Below are 23606 nucleotides of genomic sequence, written 5' to 3'. Positions count from 1 at the left end.
GGTTTCTACTTCATATATTTCTTAAAGTATTTTTTTTAAATTATAAGTCTCGTAAAGTAATAGAACACATTTTAACTGAATTCCTCTAAATGATTTACGTATGAAAACTAGCAACAGATTTGCGTTTCATATTTACAGTCACATAGCGGTATGCAATTGTTCATGCTATATAAAGCCGTACAAACAACCGTCGAAATTGGACCAATAGATGCGCTAACAGGAAATTCAAAGAACACCATTGCTGAAGAAAAGCTACTCAAAATGAGAAGTGAACATCAAACTATGGTAAGTAAAAATCAGTTATGTTTCATTATTCACATTTTGTACTTAAACAGCAATATAAATAGTATTCAATCAAAAAGGCCTCCATTGATTATATGCATATATTATATGTAAAATTTATGAGCAAAGTTAAGACACGTTTTGAAAAATTTGGAACGTTTAAGATTGCGATTCAGTATCAAATTCTTTACTGTTAAGATCATTTGTTAAGTTAATCACGGAAAAAAGTAATACCAATCGGCACATTACACTATTACAGGAAGAAGGATCTACACCACTAAAAAAGAGAGGCGAAAGATACCAAAGGGATATTCAAACTCATAAGTCGATAACAAACTAGCAATGCAAAAAATGAAAAACGATCAACCTATAAACATAGAAAAAAATCAAAGGACTAAACTGTAGTCGATTCCTCTCAACACGGAAACTTAATTATTGAGCTGCACGAATCCACCAAAAATCAGGGATGTTCTTGGGTGCTTCAGTTATTATAATTTTTGGAAGATCAGAATAAAAATATTTTGAGTAATAGGAATTCGATCGAGAATGGAGCACGGAACATAAAAAGGGTAGATTGCTCAACATGAATTAACCGATATAAAATTCAAAATTCATATATTGATGTTATTGTCACAACTAGGGAAAACACCCGTAACCAACTTATGAATTTTAATGAATCTGTATAGAATGTGACAGGGGAAATATCTATGTTGTGTCTCTCAATTGAAATAATCAAAATTTATCCCAATATTTTGTTCAGTTAACTAACAAAATATTGTGAAGCTTTGCTTTACTTCAAATTGTGCACCAAGTTTCAAAATTTGGAGCGCCACTAATGAGGAGTCTAATCTAGTGAGTTTTGTCAACCACTGTGTCGATACCATTTCTGGTAAACGTTCCATGCCGGAGGATATCAGCAGTCAAGTAGCCAGCAGCACTTTTGTGTTGACATGAAGTATCTGTAAAATGTTCCTACAATTTGTTGTTTTTAAAATATTGAATGATGCCAGATGTGGAGCAGGCCCTGCTTGTCCTTCCAGGGAACATGAGACCCCCTCCCGGTTTTGATGCGGTTCGTGTTGCCCAGTCTTAAGTTTTCTATGGTGTGTTTTGTGTACTGTTGTTTATCTTTTGGTCTTTGTCTTTTTTTGCCATAGTACGCTTGTATTTACAAGTAAAAAAACTGGCATTTGAACAGGAAGTGAAACATACCATCATTAAGTAATTCCATATATTTTTTTTTATTTAGACATTGCAAATAGATTTGAATGGGAATAGTGACCAGCATTATCCTGTTAATGTACTCGACTGTGATACAATATCACAGGTGAAACAGAAATGTTGTGCGCAGATTTATAAGAATAAACCTGCTTCAGAAATACCACACATTAACGAACTTTCTTTAGGTAGGTAATTCTAATCACAATACGTCGCAAAATGTGATTATGCATGAAGATTATACGAGTGCTAAGAATCTGTTTTAAAAATTGATTTAATTGATATTGTTAAATTGGGTTTTTTTTAAGTAGTTTGTACCATCATTGACTACGTGATCGCTAAAAATACCAACATACAAGTTCGAAAGAAACATCTTGATATCGGTTAAATCGCTTCGATTCGGCGAACTTCTGGATCAATTTTTATCATTCTAATTACAGTATATGAACGGCAATCAATTAGATTTGTCGGATTATGTCAATATCAAATTTTTATAAAAGAGGGGCGAAAGATACCAGAGGGACATTCAAACTCATAAATCGAAAATAAACTAACAACGCCATGGCTAAAAAAGACAAAGACAAACAGACAAACAATAGTACGCAAAACACAACATAGAAAACTCAAGACTAAGCAACACTTTTCTTATAAAAGTCGTAGCTATTACAATCAAAAGCATAATGGTTCGTAGCCCTTAAACAAGTGTCGCATGATCAATCTCTTTATAGTTTTTTTTTTAAATTATCACTTTCTAATAACAATGTGACCTTCTACGGTACATTGAAAATCATTCTATGCTATATTGTGAATTGAGTGATATCGCCGCGTTCCTGTTTTTTAAAAAGTCTGATAACTAAGACTTTGGTTGAAAAAAAAATAAAACTTAACATTTTATAATATATCTTTTTGTGACTTTAACTTGGTCATTAAAAGTCACCTTGATACTATTTAAAATAGAAAACATGTGATTTGTGATCCTAGTCCTCTTTTTTATTATTTTGTGTGTTTTACAGTCTAGTACAGAGTACTGAATGAACACTGAAATGTTTCCGTGGGGTATAATGGCTACTGCGAATAAAGCGGAAATTGACACATGCGAAAATATGCAATGAGCAATTTCAAATTTAATATATTGCTCCTTCATGTTGGAAAATATAGGCGGAAGATACCAAAGAAATTTTCAGACTCAAAATAAATTGACAACACCTAAAGACTAAGCAACACGAACCCTATCAAAAAACTCGGGTGATCTGAGGTGGAATACAAATATTTTAGTGTGAAGCGTCACTATCTTTTTTCAACTATATTTCACTATTTATGTGTTTCATATATGTTTATCGTACATTTGAGGCTTCACAGAAATACTCATTCTGAATTTATATCTTAGAATGGCAAAATGGAACAGCCGGAAAACTTTCGTTAAATGATATCGACAACACCAGTGAAAGAAATAATGGATTAGTATCTTTAAATACACTTAAACATTATATGGTTACCGACAACAGTAGAATGACCCTAATGTACAGGCAACATGACGAAGAGGATGCATATGGTAAATAGTTTTCATAAATTTTCAGTATGTTAAACATGGTATTTTCTCAAACATACGTTTTCATAAATTATGTATTTGTTGACTGATAACCTATTCAATAGTGTCATTCAACAGTGTCAAAGTAGTTGTTTACGCCTTTTTGATTACAACTATTAGGTCGTTGAAATCTGTAGGATTCTTCGTTAACCTTTAACATTTTTCTACTATGATTTTTTCTGAATGGTTTTTGTCATAGGATTTGACCTTGATAACGGCCAATGTACAAATTAAAGGCAGTCAGATTCAAAATTGTTCGTTATTTTTTCGTTCATACCAAGTAGCAAAGGTAAGTTATCATGAAAGCGTTCTATTATATTTTGTATGCTATGGGTGTTTTCTTATATTTTTTTTTTTACATCATATTTTGGGGAAGGTCTCAATAACGTGAACTGTACATCTCAATTGCTTTATATTTGTACACCAGGGGAAAAAGTCGCCATAAAAGGGCATAGATAATTAACCATTTATCTATTTTCCCTAAAATTGTGTGTTTAATAATTTTGGAATATTTCAAATTACTCCTAATTTTATATTATATTTTTTGAAATTTACCTGTGATAAAAATACGTCATTTTTGTGGCGTTGATACATTCGTGTGACGCACAATTCATAATTCTATTGTGATGTCCTGGTGTACTGTCGTATATTCATGGGCTGTGTCCGTTGATATTCTATGGTTTACATGTTGTAATGTACTATTATATTATTCATTTATGTATTTCTCTGTCCTGAGTGTTCTTGCGTTTATTTTTACTGTTTTCCTGTCACGTAATATTGTCATTTAAGCGGTATTTTTAACGTTTCCATCTAAGCGGGAGGTTTTACTAGCCATTAAACCAGGTTCAACCCACCATTTTTTCTAAGTGTTTTGGTCTGTTTTTCTAATACTGTATGCAATAGGGCAACTCTGTTTGGTGTATGGAAATATTCTACGATGTATATGTCAGTCTGGCATGTTTTATTTGACCTTGACTTTATTCTTTATGGTTCATTGCTCAATGTTAAATGTCCTGTACCAAGTCAGAAATATGGCAGTTGTTACGGAATAGTGGATAAGATTTTGCAATATCTTCTCACGTACAACTAATGTCATGCATTACAGATTCTACGTCAAAAATTGGAAAACAATTTAGAATACAAGTAAAATACACTTTAGTTATTTTTTTTTATTAACTAGTGAGTTTGTCAAGATTTGGAACAGAAAGTGTGAGGTCAGAGGATATTGCATTACTTGTGCAGAAAAAAGGTGACGACGAGGAGCCAGAAACACACAAATGGCACTTGGTATATTAACATATCATTTGGTAATAATGTATACACTCCGCCATAAGTTTAGCACCACCCAATTCAATTTCGATATGTTTTTTTTTCTAAATGATGTTTTTTATAAAAGAAATTCTATATATCAAAACTGTAAACAATAGGTAGCTTTTGGATGCAGGTAAATATCAATTGATTACATTTTGATTGTTAAAACCCAATTTTAAAAACCTGTCTTGCATTTATTATGCGTTATTATCTTTGACTTTACACAACAGATTTAAGACGTGGACTTCTACGGGCTTGGAGGCCAATAAAGCACCCAGAATTAACTTTATGACACCGCAGAGTAAGATTACAGTGGGCTAGAAACCACCACCCATAAACTTTACGCAACTGGAAAGAATTCATAGGTCTGATGAAAGTCGTTTCTTGCTGGAGCCGAGGACACGTGTTTGGAGGAAAGGAACACCTTATATCGAAACAATAACATTCTTGGTATAACAGCTTTCCATGGCGGTGGTGTAACAGTATGGGAATGTATTCCCATGACTGTAAACTTGATATGCCTATAGACAAAGATACCTGGATAACATTCTGAACACCATAGTATCGTCTAATTTTGATAACGTTAGCTGATAGACCTGTTTCAAGATTTCAATGCGATACCTCATCGCGCACGAATTGGCAACGCTTACCTGACGTCGGAATCAATAGACACTTTACATGCGCCGGTCATGGCACCTCATATGAACCTAATTAACATTAACAGGGACTTTTTCGGCCGTAAACTTAACTAAAGACAACCACAATGTGCAACAATACTAGAATTGAGGATCGCTTTGGTATGTGATTGGCAGAGGAATGAGGAGACGTGTATTGAATCTCTACGCACGGAATCTATACACGATATTGACATTATTAATCTTAATCAGTAAATAAACAGTAAATGTATACTTGATTGCTTTACGAAAAGTTGAAAATTGTTTCATTATTTGAAATTAGTGAAAATGATGAATAAATCAAAACTTTTTATTATAATTTTACCTTCTTGTTTTTAACGTAAAACTGAAATTTCCCTTTACAAAACAGAAGGCATAAAAAACCAATTTTTTTTGTATATTCTTATATTGCACAAAATTTACACTTTATTCAACAAATTTCAAATCGATTGACTCTTGGATTTGAAAATTTCCAATTATTTAAAATATGAGTGTTGCTTAAATTATGCCGTAGTGTATATATATTAATGATTATTTTATTCGTCATCTAAATTAACATGTTTGTCTTGAGTACATCTACACAAATGTATAGTCTTTAGAATAAATATGCGTGGCTATACATGATTTTTTAATTGTATCTATTGATATTGATCATTGAGATAATGATAATAAATTAAAACATAAGAGAAGCCCCACAATTTAATAAAATTTAATAAAAAGTCATACCTTTAAGGTTTATCCTTAAAGATTTATCCGATAAATGAATTGTTTTCTTATCATTGTAATAGTGTTGAGAAAATTATAAAAATATTTGAAATAATACGTTTAAATTGCGAATGGAAATGGGGAATGTGTTAAAGAGACAACAACCAAACCAAAGAACAGAAAACAGCCAAATGCCACAAATGGGTCTTCAACACAGCGAGAAAATCCCGCACCCGGAAGCGGGCTTCAGCTGGCCCCTAAACAAAAGTGTGTACTAGTTCATTGAAAATGGACGTCACACCAAACATACATGACATTACAATTTTGTTTTTAAACTGCAAGTCGGCAATGTCAAATTGATATCCATATAACATAAGTTATGAAAGACTTTGTAGTTCATGTAACTTTTAATGGCGAATTTTTATTTAATTCAATATATTACTCTAAAGGAAACATGTTCGGTAAGTATATTGATATGCTGTCGAGTGTACAGTTTCAGAAAATATACTAAGGTTTGATACTTTTGAATGAGAACTAATACAATTTAATCGATTTACAACTTTAATATTCCAAAAACCTCTAAGTCCATATAACTTCAATAACCAATTGACTTGTTTTTGTTTTATGCATTCAGTTATGGTTGTCTATTTGGTTTTGTTTTTTTTTTTTCTTAAGATTTTGTTTGCTTGTTTTTTATTGATAAATACTCTAAATTCACTAATCTAATTTATAACAGCTTAAATGAATACTCATTCGAAAAGTGCACAAATTTATTTATTAATTCATCTCATCATCTTGAAAGTGTCGAAAAACAAGGGACGATGTAAATAAATCTAAGATATTTATTACAATTTTTATTAAGCACAAGGCTACTGATCTTAGCATCCTCTTATTGTATTTACACATGTATATAAAACTTTCGCAGCATGACATTATGCTACTTAATATTATCAAAATCAAAATAGATTAGGTTTTGGCTATTCATTGGCGGATTAAAGTAAGGAAAACACTCGTTTTTTACGCCAACTGGTTAAGTTGTATTTACAATCGGCATTAAAAAATCATGGGGTCAATGATTTTTCCAAACTCGATTGAAAGAAGATAATTCGAAAGAAGATCTTGATGCAATGTTCGAGTTTTGATGCACTTTATTTTTATTTTGCAAAACAGCTTTGATGAGATAGTTCACCAGCTTATTCGTCTCATTTAGATTTCCATTTTTGTTTTACTTTTTGTGTTGTTTTTTTTTTGTGTTTTTTTTTTTAGTTTTTTTTTTCAGTTCATTTATTACAAATAAGAACACACCTACAAGGGGTACATGTTCTAATGCATACTAATGATTATTCTCATACTTTCAAATTCTTAAAGCATAAATAAGTTTAATTGCATTTTAAACTCTTCAATGTTATTGATTTAAAACACTTCCGAAAGAAATGAAAGTACAGGAAATAAAAGCTTGCTGTTGACATGTTTATATTGACACACTTACCTGAATTAGCACGTGTTTATGTTCATCATTTAAAATGAGTATTATAATACAATATTTTTTCACATTTCTGTTCATCATTTAAAATGAGTATTATAATACAATATTTTTTCACATATATGTATTGGAACAAAAGAAACCGGGGAAAAAAGTAAGGCCACACCAATTTGATCTCTGGGTCCCGCTCCTGTTTTGCTTCAGCAATTATTTTCTCCGCATGCAGCTCCGAAATTATTTTCGCCGTGACATTTTTCCTCATATAAAAGCTTGTCTATTCCATACAATTCTGCAATCGTTTCATACGCACATGTGATAAATCGATATGTTAACGAAAAGTCAAAAATAGGAATGCAAAATTTTGTGTCAACTTATGAATATTGATAGGCAGCTCATTACCGTGAATATGCAGTTATTGGACATAAAGTGATTACTTCCATTTATTCCCAGAAAGTCTAAGACTTGTTCTACATGTTCTACGAACCAAAAAACATTAAATCCTAGAATACTTCGTTTAATTATCACAAATACTTTAACTGTCATTGTTATTGATCTAGGTTTCAACAGGCATACACCTATCTTTTTTCGGGTGAATCAAATGTAGATTATTCCGTTCTTATCTAACAAATCATAGAAACATTTGATTTTGATTAAACCTCATATTTGCTGTTAGACTTTTGGTATGCAAGCAAAACTCTTTGTTTTGATAGTTTGAATTTTAAAGGTTACCAGCAGGACTACAGTGATGGTCTTGTTTTTTTTATGCAAGCTCACATAATAGGGAAGATCATTGGTTCAACCACTTCTAGTCAAGCTAAATATTATTAATTCAAGTATTTGCTGCTTTTAAGAGTAAAGGTAAAGAAAGAGTGGTTAGCTCAAAGTCAGAATAATGAATCTGAAAATTACAATTACTCATACATTCAAAGCATTGTCTGATTTCAAAAGCACTATACCAACGTTCTTATCGTTTTTGTTGCCAGGGTGTCATAAACGTTTTCTCTTTTGTCGGTCGATTCATTTCTCCCGTGATCAAAAAACAATATATTTTTAACAAGAGGGTCTTAAGTAAAAAACACTTATAGATAAGATCAATAAAACGTTTTGATTCTTTGAATAGGATATCAATTTAACAATGTAGTAAGATCTTTTAAACTGTTTTATCAGTCCTAATATTTATTTGGTAATTTATAAATAACTAATTATGTATAATAACGGTCCTAAATCCTGTCAATACTTATATTTCAGCATTGCATACAGTCGTGTTTTTCTCATACTGTTCATGAAGTCATTACACTATGTGCATTGACTGTGTACTGATTCAAAATATTTTAGTCGTGGAATCATTATTTATTTATTAGTTTTATTTGGCTTTGAACTAGCTTTCAGTAACTGCGAGTACTATATAGATGCGTACTTTGTGTCTTTAGTCATTTTGTTAGTTGTTCTTTTAGGTCTACGTGTCGGTCTGATAAGTCAAGCCCATTTCCACTGATTTTAACAGGGTTTTTTTTCTTGCGTTTTACTGATACACAACTTTCCCAGGTTAGAGTAAGGGTTACAAGCTCGAACACATGTTTGGTCCTATCAAACTCTGTATGTTCCCGTCTCCTTTCAGTAGTCTGTAGGTCATTGGTTGTCGTTGGTCACACTCTTTTTTGATTTTTTGTTTTTTTTTTTTTATTGTTTTGTACATTTGGTTTGCACTTTTGCATTTTTCACATTTTGTCATGTCATGCCGGGGCTTTTAATAGCTTACTTCATGGTATTTGCTCATTGTCGAAGGCCGTACAATGACCTATAGTTGCTTACATCTACGTCAATTTGTCTCTAGTGGATAGTTGTTTCGTTGGCAGTCATACCCTACCTTCTTATTGTTAAAAATAGATTTAAGAACCCTTGGCATAACAGACCATTCAGCCATGCAAGGAATCATACTGTAAGATACGATAAATATCGCCATTTTGTAAGAATGGTTTTTAATGTGCGAAAGGAATATGTAACTAAATTAGTTATAACACTTTACTCGTGACTTTACTTTATGTTTGATTTTAATGGTATGTATTTTCATTGTATAATTTGTTATTAATACTTACTAAAGGACTATGACAAATGCATGATGATTTGTCTTTTTTATTAAAAACACTTTATGTGATATAACAATAATAATGATATTTTCCAGTCAAATCTACCAGATGACGTAAAGTCAACTCAAGAAGTTGTCTATGGTGACATCTTTCTGAATAGATTATTTCAAACGAAGGTAAGATAGTGTCGAACATTATTCGTTAAGCAAACACGGTTGTTAGATATAAGAAGATGTGGTATGAGTGCAAATGCGACAACTCTCCATCCGAGTGTCATTATCCTTTACGTCAACTCTATTGAAACGACATAAACAACAGTTTTAGTCTTCTAATTATTGATAATCTAAATGTAGAATATGAACCACTTCGCGATTTAGGAATGTACACAGATTACACAAAACTATTAAACTGTCTGCAAACATCCTTACCAAGTTTTGAGAATGAATAAAGTATAAGGGATTTGTGGACACTAAATTTAACATAACATGAAAGATGTAACAAGTAAAATGCAAAGTTCTCTTTGTTTTTTCTTTTTAAAACTTGTTTTTCCTGTTCAAGGAAGATATCAATTTAGAATAACATATTTTTTTTTTTTTTGCCTATTTATTTATTTCCTCAAATTCGTGGTTTTCAATAAGTTTTATAAGTGATGGCAGTAAAAATGAATGCAAAATTTTTGAAATTTAAACTTTCAAACTAACACTATATTTAACGACATGCGATCGATATAAGCAAAGGGGATGGTGTTTGTGAGCACGTAATACTGATGTCTAACCCCGACGCATTTTGTTTATTAAAATGTCAGGCTATCTTTACCGGTTAGTTGTTGTTTGTCTTTGTTAGAACATCGATTTTTCTGAGCAGTTGGTTGTTCGTGTTAAGTGTGGTCTATTGTACTTCTCAATATGTTTGGTTATTTCTGTTATCCTTTTTATGTACCATCTCGTTGAGAACGAAAAATACATAAACAAATTGTGCTGTAAGTACAGTAACCGGCTCAAGTTACTACGTATAAGGAATTGTGAATAGTAAGAAAAAAGTAATTTAATAGAAACTTGCATGGTATTCAAGTGGGGGGTTTAGTTGGCAATAAATCCAGGTTTAATCACCATTTTTCGGAAAATTATTGTACCAAATCAGAAATGTGACAATTGTTTTTTATCACTCGTGCCGTTGATTGATAACGTTTGATTTTGTCAGTTTTTATGGATTCCCCTTTTTTTAATTTACCTTTGAGTAATACTTTTTAACATATCTATCTCCAGCTACTTCTTGCCGACTACATTGATTCTACTTTTGAGGGATTAGAAGACCAGCAATCACTATCCATTTCAATCCGCTACTTCTTCTGCATGTTAGACAGATTTGGAAAAGATTATAAAATTGATTCAGAAGTACTGCAATCATGGAAAAATGAATGGTAAGTGTTTCATATAGTTATTTACATAAATGTATTGCTTAAAACTGTCTTTTTACATTTTTAAAGTGGTTGATCTGAGTTAACAGTATCATTTTTTCTTTCTTCTTTCAGTTGATATAAATCTATCATTTATTTTCAATTAATTATTAACTATTGTAGTATATTTCATTTCTAATATGTCATCTCGATAACCAAATGTTTTTAATCTTTATACCTGACTAATCATGCAATCCTAGAATATTTGGGGAATTTTAACCACTTATAATTACTATGTTTACTATATTTTAGTTATGCTACACGAATTTGGGCTCCATTGATTGGTAAACCAGACATACTGTTTGATGTGAATGTGCCTGGTCATGTTGAGCCTTGCTTGGATATTTTGAGACAAGTTGTTATGGAAAGTTTCACGCAAACAGCCCAAGAAGTAAACAAGGTCCGAATTTTATCCTGATATACAATTTTCTCTAACTTTGTTACATGTATGAGGATGTACGAATAAAATCGAAACTACATAAGTTACACTTACTTCTTTTCTTGGTCCTATACCTTAGATACCAGAATAGTCGTCTGATCTGTAGATTCCCCGATTGTGTCTTATTTCCTTAATGTTACAATTTTGCTGAGTGTAGATTCGCATATTCGACTCACTGTTGATTCGCATGACAGATGGTTCATGCATAGCAGGTATGATTACCCTATTCTTGCACTCGATGACGCACATTTTTCATGCAATTCTCTATGGATTTGTTTTGCATTGATTTGTATATTCTGAAAGGATCTAGAATTTATGATATTTTGGACAGCTGTAAACTACCGTTGCCTCTTACTTACTGATTTATTAGGTTTTGTCTGGATCGTTGTGTTTGTTTATCAATATTAAGTTATGTGTTGTCAATAAAAATTTGAAGCAAGCACTACAATGTACGTTTAATTTTTATTTGTTTTTGTACAATAAAAAAGTTAGAAAATATATGCATAATATATTCAAGCACAGATTTATAACCTGATTTCTAATGCAAATGAATATCATATTATAGATAATCAAAATTTCAATTTTATTTGTTTACCATAGGAGTCACCAACACAGAAATTATTGTTCCATAAAGATATACTGAGATACAGAGATCTCATCGATCCTTTCTTCGCACGTGTAATGCCAGTGACTGATCAGGAATTCTGGAGTGAAATCGACGAAATGTCAAAGGTTATTAGTATCTGTATTACCTTTATTGTTATCATATTGTCATAATTATCATTATTTCTATCATTTTTTTTAAAGTCAGTTGGTCGAAATTATTGCTTTCGGAGTTAAACCTAAAAGAGAGGCGAAAAATATCAAAGGGATGTTCAAACTCATGAGTCGAAAACATACTTACAATGTCATGGCAAAAACAAAAACAAAACGACAAAGACAAACAATACACAAAACACAACAAAGAAAACTAATCCAACCAAAGCGGGGGTGATCTCAGATGCACTTGAAGGATGAGCAGCTCCAGCTTTACATTTCGAGATTGTATGTATATACTTTCGGATCAGTCACTGTAGTACATGTATCAATATTACATTACATTGAAATGGTTTCAGTCAATTGATTAGAACTTTATGTATAATTTTTTGCGGGCATGGGGGAAGCTACGTTGATGTTGATGTTTTAGGGTTCATAATTAAGTTGTTGACTCGTTGACTTCTATCGTATATCACATTTTATTCATATTTCAACTTTTTTTTTTCCATTGATCAATACATCTTATTGTCATTTGAATAAAATTTTGCCTTTCTTAAAATGGCATAGGTCCGATGACTAACAAACAAATATTTATATTAATCTTAGAGACAGAAAGCAGACCTGAAGTTCAGCAGACAATCAACACTAGATCAGCTATATCAGTTGTTCATTGTAAAGTACAGAAGGGAAGTAAGCAAATATAATTTAACATATTCTTTATAGGGACCCTGTACAAACTGAAAGTATTTATAATGGTTTATTGCATAGCTTGTTGTCAGCAATGATTTACAATTCGCTATGATTTTGGTTTAGATTTAAGGTTTTTGACAAGATGTTCCAAACTGGCATGCATGTTAAAATAACAGATACAAATATTGACATGAAGGTGCTACTGCGTGCAGTGATAAAGTTCGATTAAGAAAGGAGAAAGATACCGAAGGGATATTCAAACTCATAAGTCGAAAAAACTGACAATGCCATGGCAAAACACGAAAAACGACTAAAAGACACACAGTACACAAAAAAACAACAAAGAAAACTAAAGACTGAGCAACATGATTCGAAACCCGGAGTGATCTCGGGTGCTCCGGAAGGGTAAGCAGATGTTGCTCATGTAAGTACAAATCCGTTGATAAGTCTTATCTGGTAGGTCACATTCGAGGAAAAAGGACGGGATTGTGGTTACAACAATTGGAACATATCCGTCGTCATCTGTGAAATAGATATTCTATAACGATCTACCAACTCCTGATGGAGTCCGTAAAACTAGCGAATGGATGATTTCAACGTCACCACTTGGAACTCTTGGTTAAATACCTGTCTTGTAAGCAACAATCCTCTATCTAGGAAATCATGCAAGCTCTAGAATATCGTATCAATTGGGAGATATTTACTCCATATGCAGGTGCTGCTGGAATTTTGTTACCTAAGAATGGAAAGTTCACCATTTTAAAGCTGAAATCATCCTTTTTGTCGTAAAGTTTTGTTCTCAACCAACCTTCATTGTCGATTTCTAGATTAAGTAAAGATATGAGACAGACTTATCTGTATCTGTTGTATCCTTTATTTCAAGTTCGATTGGATAGATGCGTTCAACATAGTTCGAAGTTGTACAATATTTTTTTTTCAATGGTTTAAACAATTTGTTCATTGCAATCGTAAACAGAAAAAATATTTCCTTTTTTTGTCTGCAAATTTTCCAATTTTATTCAAACTTTTAGATGCAATCTTTAGATGGTTGTGTCGTTTGGTTTGTATTTAACTGTCATTTAACTATTGATACAGTAGTAACTTAAACAAAAATGATTGAAATAATCCAGTGAAAAAAAAACGCGTTCCCATTATCCGCGTGAGGTATGCTTTGGACATAAAGTTTGGACACTTTAAAGAATTACTTTAGTACTCATTGTTAACATTTCATATTTTATTATTTTCTCAATACAAGTGGATGCAAAGAATAATATACAATTATGGCCCGTTGAAAAGGTGAATATCCAAAATTGTCAACACGAGAAGGTTATTTCACTGAGGGCGCAGCCCGAAGTGAAATAACTTTTAAGGTTGACAATTTTGGATATTCATCGCTTCTAAGGGGCCACAATTGTTTTATTATACCGAACTAACAGTGGAAGGGCATTTTGAATCATTGTAAAAGCACTTACCCTTACTTGAGTCAGTAACAAACACAAGTTGACGTTCAAAAATACATGTAATTTGTGTCTTAGAATTCTCGTATGTACAACAAAGGTAGATTCTTTTTGTAAATATATTGATGGCCCTGAAAAGGAACGTTATTAGAGATATCATCGGCACAAGATGCACGTCAAAAGCATTATTTCCTCTTCTCTTGGTCAATGGGCTTCCTGTAACTTGAACGTTGCCATTTTGTTTATTTACGTCTGTGACGTCATTTTCATGAGTACAAATCAACAAACTAAAAAGGTTATTCGCCGGTGAATAATAGGGTTATTCAACGCTGGTGTAAATTTTTAGGGTTATTCGTTCTTCCTTGCAAGTGAATGAAAATTAACTGAATTATTCCATGTCACGTGATAACGTTTTACCCAATAGAATTGTTTGAAATATATGTAAGGTATAATAATAGGTGTTATGTTTTTTAGGTAATATTAAAACGTACTTTTGCTGTTGATAAAGACCTAGGGTCTTGAAATTATCTTTCCATCATCAATTTGCACTGTAAATGTTGCTAGGATATCAGTTAATTTTTTAAACTATTTTTCCCTACCTTTTTCAGATAATTGATGATTTAGAGGACATGGAAGAAAGTAAAGATCTAAAAGAAGAAGTGATAGACTTGATGGAAGAAACTTCTAGTGATTCTTAAGTTTAGGAGTATATATTATATCACATAGACTGTGGAAAAGGATTTTTTAATAATGATTGTAACTTCTTCTGTAGGCTATGATGTTTTTTTATTATGACATTGAATACATATGAATGTAAAAGCCTACAAATTACCGGTACACTATTAATAGAATGTGACAGCCTCATTCACTCATAGTGTTATGATTGAAAAAACAAAACCAAATTAATGAATGAATAGGGTATGCAATGTGCAATTTTAATCTGCACTTATTCAGTTCTTACTAATTTCAAATCTCTTTTTTAAATTTATTGATACATGTAATATCCTGACAATGTAAGACATATGTAATAAATCATAACATGTAACAGACATTTCCAGAAATATTAGACAGTACAGCGGACCACACACACCACCTCATTACAGAGTCGAAAGGCAAGGTCCACATCTTATCATGTTTATATATACAAGTTTTTGACTAGTACGTTACAGGTATTTTATTTGGATGTATCTTATACGATAGTTTGACATATTAGTAAGACATTAAGGTTGTCTTACTTATTAAAATTGTTCAACTTTTTTTTAGACAAAGGAAATCCAAAATTATTCTTAAATATTGGACAATTATAAGTATAAATAACCTTGATAGCAGTTATCTATTTTATTTTTGAACATCATTAAAAAGGTCTTTTCTTTTGTTGCTTACCAGAAACATATTGAAAAGTTAGTAATGAATTGTCATATTTTCTTAAATCATAAACTTAAACTTTTCATAGAAAAGTAGGTTAACATTTTGTATGTGCCTGTCCAAAGTCTGGAGCCTGTAATTCAGTGGTTGTCGTTTGTTGCTGTGTTACATATTTTTTTTTCGTTCATTATTTTGTACATAAATTAGGCCGTTAGTTTCTCGTTTGAATTGTTTTACATTTGTCATTTTTGGCCTTTTATAGCTGACTATTCGGTATGCGCTTTGCCCATTGTTGAAGGCTCATATTTTTCCTTTAAGCCATATGACCTGGAATGCATAAATTACCTTAAAACTTTTTGCTGTTTTTTAGTAGCTGACCGAATCATATCTTCCCTCAGACAATCTATTAGACTGCAAAATTAAGTATTGCATGTCTATAAAAAAGTTATTAGAACACAAATGATTTGTTTTAGGACAAGAAAGAAATTGCTACTTCTACTCAAAATGTGCATATATAGCTGTTAATTATGGTTATTAATTTCTGTGTCATTTTGATCTCTTATGGAGAGTTGTCTCATTGGCAATCAACCACATCGTCTTATTTTTATAAGGAAGTGAAACAAATTGTAAATCTATTTTTATGTTTTGTGTTAGTACTACTTGTTTGTTTTGTAACAGAAGGCTCATAAAATTTTATACTTCTGAATATCATAAATTTCTGTGTTCGTGAAACATATGATATCAACATTGCATGTCAAGTAGAAGGTATAATAAGCCCACTTGTATGGCCCAAAAGGCTTTCATACATCTACTAAATAACATCATTCGAATGTTTATAAGTCATTAAGTACTCAGTATTTAGATGTGAGTCAAGGCTTTACTAAAAAAGATATTTTTCTACACAAATTGGGTTACAAAGATGTTAATTTGCGTTAAATATTTTTTGGGTTATGCCTTGGCTCATATATGTTTCGTCTAAAAACTGTGTGTGAAATGACAATTTAAGGTGAGATATGTCGTTTTCGACATGTTTATAGCACAAATGACCTTGCTGCACCATAGGGTCCGGATGATAGCAGTTTGTACATATGTCGTGACTTTACTTGTTTACACATCATGATATTAAAAGATACAAATGTGCTTTAGTATTTTTATTAATATTTTGTATACGTTAATTAAAGCAAAAAAATGAAGAAAAAAATGAACAATCTAAAAAATAAACAATACTAAATAATCATATAAAGTATATATCCCAGAATAATGCGTTTGCAATGATAAGAAGAAATAAAAAGAAAAATCATAAATTAATTAATTAATTGATAAATTGGTAGAATAAGCTGTTCAAAACTTTTCCTCAGAGAAAAAAAAAACTGTTATGCTTTATTCTAAAGATAGAACTGTCAGGATAAGTTTTACCCTAGAAAGTCAGAAATTGTCACGATTAGAACTTTCCTAATCTGTTCACGTATAGAACTGATCAAACTGTTTAAAGCTGTTTGGAGTTATTATTGTCAAAACTCGTTTATTGTTCCTGACAGTTTCTGATAGATTTAATTTTAAGAGAGGTTAGAACTGATCCCAACTGTATGAAGGTATGGATGGATTCGTGATGGAAGAGGGGAATGGTATGTGTGTGTATGACTAGACGTCCTGATTGTAAATACATTTTTATTGGTTGCCTCTAGCAGTTTCACCTCCTCGTCTCTCATTTTCTTAGTTGCAGCGTACTTCATACTAGAATGAAATTAAATGAGTTATTGTTAGCATGTTCGTTTCAAGTTGTGTTGTTTTAGTTTTATACCAGTATTCAAGAATAAAATCCTTTTTCCTGTCTTGTTTTTAATTGTTAATTCGACATGTGTACCTTTGCCCTTAATGCACTAATCGAGATTTAAAGGAAGATGATTGAGATCTTAACAGCACTTAGTTAACCATGCCACATATGTATGTGACTGTTCTGGAACCTCTTCGATGGTTCTATTTTGTCATTTTTGTGATTTAAGCAACTTTTTCATTTACCTGTAACACACAACAATTATATGGCATGTACTAAAAGGTTAAGTGGAGTGGAGTGGTGGAGTGTTGGAGTGGAGTCATGGAGTGAAAACATGGAGTTAGGAAATGGAGTGTAGTTGAGTTGTGGGGTCAATAGTTTTGAAATTAAACCAATTTATAAGATATTTTTTATTACATGTGTAGCTATAAAAATCATAGAATGAATGTTTGGTCTCAACAGCGTCCAACTGCATTCATGTGCATTATACCAATATAATTCACCTTGGATGTGTCATGGGTATTATTTAAGGTTATATCTCCAAACATGCAGTCACACATATTTAAAGATGTCCTGAAATGTGTAAGATGCACCATTTGGGCGTTAGCCCGAGTAGGTGTATCTAATTTACACCACAAAATATTATGATTAATGTTAAATGATAGATTTCTATAATTTAGGAGGGGTCTTTCAGCAATTTTACCTTAATTAACAACATTCTGGTGTAAACAATTTTACATGCTAGGCAAAGTTAAAGTTTTAAACTTCAAGTATATACAAAACAACAGCATCAACAGAACAGTCTTTTGAAAGAAAAAAGACACTTGGATTTTGTATGTTTCATTTGAAAAAGGTATGAATTTGATTAGTTGGTAAAAGATCTATGTATCTATGGAGATCAATATATCATTCATTTAAGTTATTTTGTCCTCCGCGTAACACGTTGCGAGGGGCATGGAAATACAGGGCGTCCGAACGTCCGTCCGTCTGTGTGTCCGTCTGGTCTTGTTAGCGCTCTAACGGGTACAATTCTTGCCAGATTTTTATAAAACTTATACTATAGGTTAATATCTGTAATATCTCGGACACATTTTATAATGGTGGACGATCGCCTTTTTTTAAAAGAGTTATGCCCTTATATAAATGAATGTAGGACAGAAAGTCAGAGGACAAAAAGTCACGGACAAAAAGTCAGAGGACAAAAAGTCACAATTCAGTTTTTAGGCTATTTTTCTTTAAATCAGAAAACACTTATTTTTATAAAATCATTTTTGTATTTTTCTTGAACTATTATATATAAGACAACTTTTTCCTTAAATTTTGTTTAATAAATTTCAATAAGTATTAAATAATTGTTAAGAAAATTTTTTTCAAAGTGGCTTGGTACTCAAATGGCTTCATGGTGCCAAAAAATTTATCCTTTGCATGTTTAAAATTTAATAATTTTTCATTTATCACAGCTAATGAACAATTTCCTTCTCTGTAAAATGAATATATAAAATAAAAAGAATATATTTGAAGATCTTTCTCTTATATATTCAAATAATTGTCAACAAACTATTTGTGTCTTTTTGTCCTGGGACTTTTTGTCCTATCAATTTTGTGAATTTCTGTCCTGTGACTTTTTGTCCTGTGACTATTTGTCCTGTGACTTTCTGTCCGTTTACCATATAAATATATGAAATATAAAATGTGTGCAACGCAGGTGGCATAGGAATTCTGTTCTTTTATTAAACCAAGAATCAAAACTATCTATGTTTGAAATAAATGATATATTTTTATTCAATGATCCATTAATGATTTTTTCTACTTTTCAATATTTAAGAATCTTGGCCTTCACATCAGATTCGGGGGATAATCTTGGGATGCGTGGTTGCATGGGTGTTTTATTATAACAAAATTTTATTACTAGTATATCATAGTCCATTGTTAACAAAAATAATAATAATTTAATATCTTTACGACAAGATGATTTTTCAGCCTCTGCTTGATTCTGACATATTTTGCCGGGAATAAGACATACATTTTTTAACTAGGGCTAAACCTGCCACAATGTGAAAATTGACATAAGCACTATGTGCATTATGATATAAGTTTTGTGAGCTTGTCAAAAAATTAACTCTAGTAGCATAGGCTACTGGGCCTTTGCTTTTCTTTTTCCCTACTAATAAGAAATACACTACAATTCAGAATAGCGAAAAAAGTTACTAGATAGACAATATTATCAAACCTCCAACTAAGCTGTCATAAAATGCTACCCAAAACATTGTCCGACTTTGATGAATAATCAAATATGACAAATGAAATAATATAAAATCATTGTGTGTTGCAATTAAAGAAAAAAGAAGAAAAAAAAACAATTATTATAAATGATTTTAATTTGAGATTTTCATTTGAATTCGTTAAAAATTTCATTTGATACAAAGTGTGATTGATTTGTGGATTCGTTAAGTATTTCACTCCATGACTCCACTACAACAATCAACCACTCCAATTTAGTTTAAACATATTTTATTTGCTTAAATATGCAAAAGGGATGAGACACAAGTTAATCAAACTTATGAAGTCTTCTCCCATGAACAATTTATAACAATAGAATTTTTTACAAAGCATGCATGCAAACAATACATTGTATATATTGGATATGTAAAAGATGATGTGTGATGATGTGAATGGTTGTACACAATATACATGTATATGCACTTTAGTGTGCTGTATTACACAATTAGAAACCTCTTTGACTCTTTAATAAACTCATATACATTCTTTAAAATTCTTTCATTTTCATCATTAGTTAATGACGAATCACCGGAGGTTAAGATGTTCAAATTTAATAGAGAGTTCACTGGTAACCAGTTCAGATTATTAGATAGTTTGATTCTTATATTCGCATAATTAGGACATTCAAAAAAGAAGTGAAATGAATCTTCACGCTTAGCACCACAGCTACAAGACGGATCTGAAATTATATTAACTCTGTTAAGATCATAATTCAAAAACGAGGCTGAGCATCTAAGTTGAGTCAAAATGATGTTGAGTTTACGATTGCCAAATTTATAATGTTTGGGTACTTGGGCTTTTGAATTCAGTTTAAGATTTTTTAATTCAGTTTTGAATTTACCTAAAGAGTCAATGTTGCGGGTCAGCACATTAAGGTTATTCCACAGTCGTATAGTTGAAGGTATGAAGGATTCTTGGGTCAATGAAAGTCTACAAAAAGGGTATATTATATCATTCCCATTACGTAAGGGGTAAACAGCTGTACTTTGGATTGTTGGTGGAATTAAATTGCAAAGATAGACTGGTGCATTATTATGTTGAATATTATAAAATAATTGTAACTTCCTCTTCGTTCAGCTAGAGTTTCCCAACCAATCTCATCATAAATAATTCTACTACTAGTAAAAATAGGAAGACCTGTTACAATTCTGGCTGCCTCAAGCTGCAGCTGCTCTAATTTGTTACTATAACCCACACCCATATTATCCCAAACTTCACAGGCGTATTCGAGTAACGGTCTTATAAAAGTCAAGTATAGCTTTTCTAAGTTATTTCTACTTAATCTGTACTTTAGTTTTCTAAGTACATTCAAATGTTTCGATACATTTTTTATGATACTTTCCACATGAGTGTTCCATTTAGCATCTCTACTAAATGTAACACCCAAGTGTTTATGAAAATCTGTAACTTTAATATTCTTACCATTGAATATGAAATTCATTTCCGGAGTTTCAATGTATGAAAACAACATAATTTCTGTTTTTTCTGGGTTAAAGGACATCAGCCATTTCTTAGACCAATCGCTCAGCTCACTCAGGTCGTGACTGATCACTGATTTTATTTGTGACGTGTCACGACTAGCGTAGCTGAGAGATGTGTCATCTGCAAATAATCTACATAAAGAAATCAAATTTTCAGCAATATCATTAATATAAATAATGAATAAGAGCGGTCCCAAAACAGAACCCTGTGGGACACCAGCTGAAATACTGCAAAGCTCTGACGACGATTGTTTAATAGCAACTCGCTGTTGTCTGTTGTTCAGGTAACTTTTAAACCAATTCAATAATATCCCGTCCACACCGTATGACTTCATTTTATATAGCAATCCTTGATGCCAAACTTTATCAAAAGCTTTAGAAAAGTCACAGAAAACGAAACAGCTAATTTCTTTATTTTCTAGTGAATTTAAAATACAGTTGTAAATTTCTAAAAGCTGGTGAACTGTTGAACATTTTGGAAGAAAACCAGACTGGTATTCATATATTAACTTATTTCTATGTAGGTGATTGAAGACATGTTTATAAACAACTCGCTCATTATTTTCCCTACACAACTTATAAGCGATATAGGCCTATAGTTAGATGGTAGCGAACTATCTCCCTTTTTAAAAAAAGCAATTACATTTGCAGTCTTCCAGCTGGTGGGATATTTACATTGTTGTAGGGATTTATTAAATATTATTTTTAAAGGAATTGCTATTTTTTCAGGACACATTTTCAGCATTTTATGACTTATGACATCTGGACCAGATGCCTTATTAGGATCTAAAATTTTAATTATATCAACTATTTCATATTTTTCAATTACTTAATCATTTAAAATAATATTGGTTCTTGGTTCAACTTCAGGGATGGGAACACCCTCCTCCTCTAGGGAAGAAATTAGACTAAAATATTTATTCAACAAATTACATTTCTCGTCGTCTCCGTACACTACATCTTCCATACTTTCATCGTGAATAATATTATTAAGTGGTGGTAAATCACCAGAACCCTTATTGGATTTAATAAGCATTTTCATTATCTTCCAATAAGTTTTGGGGTTAGCCACGTTATTTAAGATGATATTATCCAAGCTTCTTTCAAATATTTCTTTTGCAGCTTTTTTCAAATTATTTACTTTATTCCTCTGCTTTTTGTATTTATTTATGTCAGAATCTTTTTTAGTTTTTAAGGCTTTTTTACGAAATCTCTTCTGCGGATTTCTTTTCTTAACTCGTTGTCAAACCATGGTCTGTCATTGTTTCGTATATAAACATGTCGAGTTGGGATGCTCTGCCTTGCGATGTCAAGGATTTTTTGAGTAAATGTATTGCACATCTCGTCGACATCCTCAACATTAGAAAAAAGTGCATCCCAACTGACAGAATCAAGTCCGGAAGAAAATTTTTTTAAATCTGCTTTATCGTACAACCAAATTTCTCTTTTGAATGATTTGGATGCAAATCTCGGACATTCTAAAAATATTAAAGAAGCATCGTGATCACTTATTTCCGACGGTAATTTAAGTACGTCGGCAACAGAATATTTAATTGTGTCGCTGATTATTATCGGGTCTAGTAATGTGCTACTGTGTCCAGTCACCCTTGTCGGTTTATTTATTACATTTTCTAAATTAAAAAGATTCATTGTATCATATAATTTATTATTATGGATTGAAAATAAATCAGAGTTCAAATCTCCTGTTATCACAATATTCTCGCTTAGTTGGTAACTCAATCCCAGCGAATAATTAAGTCTTGTCCAATAGTCATTGTCCCGTCCACTCAGGCCTATAAGTACAACAAAGAAGAAATGACTGACCTTTACCTTTAATCTCTACTCCAATACTCCAATACTCCAACACTCCACAACTCCACTCCAATACCCAACTCCACTCCACTCAACCTTTTAGTACATGCCCAATTATATACACATTACACAATGTTGTGATTAAGTATGACAATAAGATATAGTGTGCCGATGTGACTGATTACTTTTACTTTGATTCCAAATCGCCAGCTGATATACCTCCTTAGAATGTGTTCTAGTATTTCATGGAAACCTTCATAAAATCGTAGAAGATTCAACTGATTCACAACTTCAGTATCTGTCGAATAATCAAATGACATCAACTTTGCCCCCCCCCCTTTTTTTTCTCCTTTGCAGATAATATGCTCGCTGCATTTTTCCTTGAATATAACAGTTAAGTTTATGATGTAGATTAAAATTATGTTGGCCTTTTTTCTTTACTTTTTATTGTTGTAAACATGTAGTAAAACTGTTATCCACAGTTAGTATTACCTGACATAATTCATATTTTAAAACTCTTTAACAGGAAGACTATAATTTTCTTTTACACACAACATTAAACAACCGTCTTTTATGGGTAAGTGTTTTGTGTCCTAAAAATAGGTTTATGGTTAAATTACTGTTTGATTATGTCTCTTTTTGTAATTGTAAAATCGTTAAGAATTTGACATGTAAATACTACAAAATGTTAAACGATGTTTAATTTATAAATCAAATTATAAGTAAAAGTTAATAAAAATAATAATAA

At 31.7% G+C, this 23606-nt stretch overlaps 1 protein-coding gene across 1 annotated transcript in view; it reads left to right on the top strand.

Moving 5' to 3' along the window:
• LOC127718572 (plexin-B1-like) overlaps window positions 1-17343 on the top strand; it is a 48752-nt gene extending 31409 nt beyond the window's left edge. Inside the window, exons 20-29 of the mRNA XM_052224638.1 lie at window positions 139-285; window positions 1532-1688; window positions 2888-3052; window positions 4269-4375; window positions 9444-9524; window positions 10614-10768; window positions 11057-11204; window positions 11844-11975; window positions 12606-12689; window positions 14755-17343. Of these exons, the coding sequence (XP_052080598.1) occupies window positions 139-285; window positions 1532-1688; window positions 2888-3052; window positions 4269-4375; window positions 9444-9524; window positions 10614-10768; window positions 11057-11204; window positions 11844-11975; window positions 12606-12689; window positions 14755-14844 (1266 nt within the window). The 3' untranslated portion in view covers window positions 14845-17343. The remainder of the gene's footprint in view (window positions 1-138; window positions 286-1531; window positions 1689-2887; window positions 3053-4268; window positions 4376-9443; window positions 9525-10613; window positions 10769-11056; window positions 11205-11843; window positions 11976-12605; window positions 12690-14754) is intronic.
• Window positions 17344-23606: the final 6263 nt, after the last annotated feature.

This window comes from Mytilus californianus, unplaced genomic scaffold (assembly GCF_021869535.1).
Source record: "Mytilus californianus isolate M0D057914Y unplaced genomic scaffold, xbMytCali1.0.p SCAF_1, whole genome shotgun sequence".
NCBI lineage: Eukaryota > Metazoa > Mollusca > Bivalvia > Mytilida > Mytilidae > Mytilus > Mytilus californianus.
This window is presented reverse-complemented; position numbering and strand designations above follow the sequence as displayed.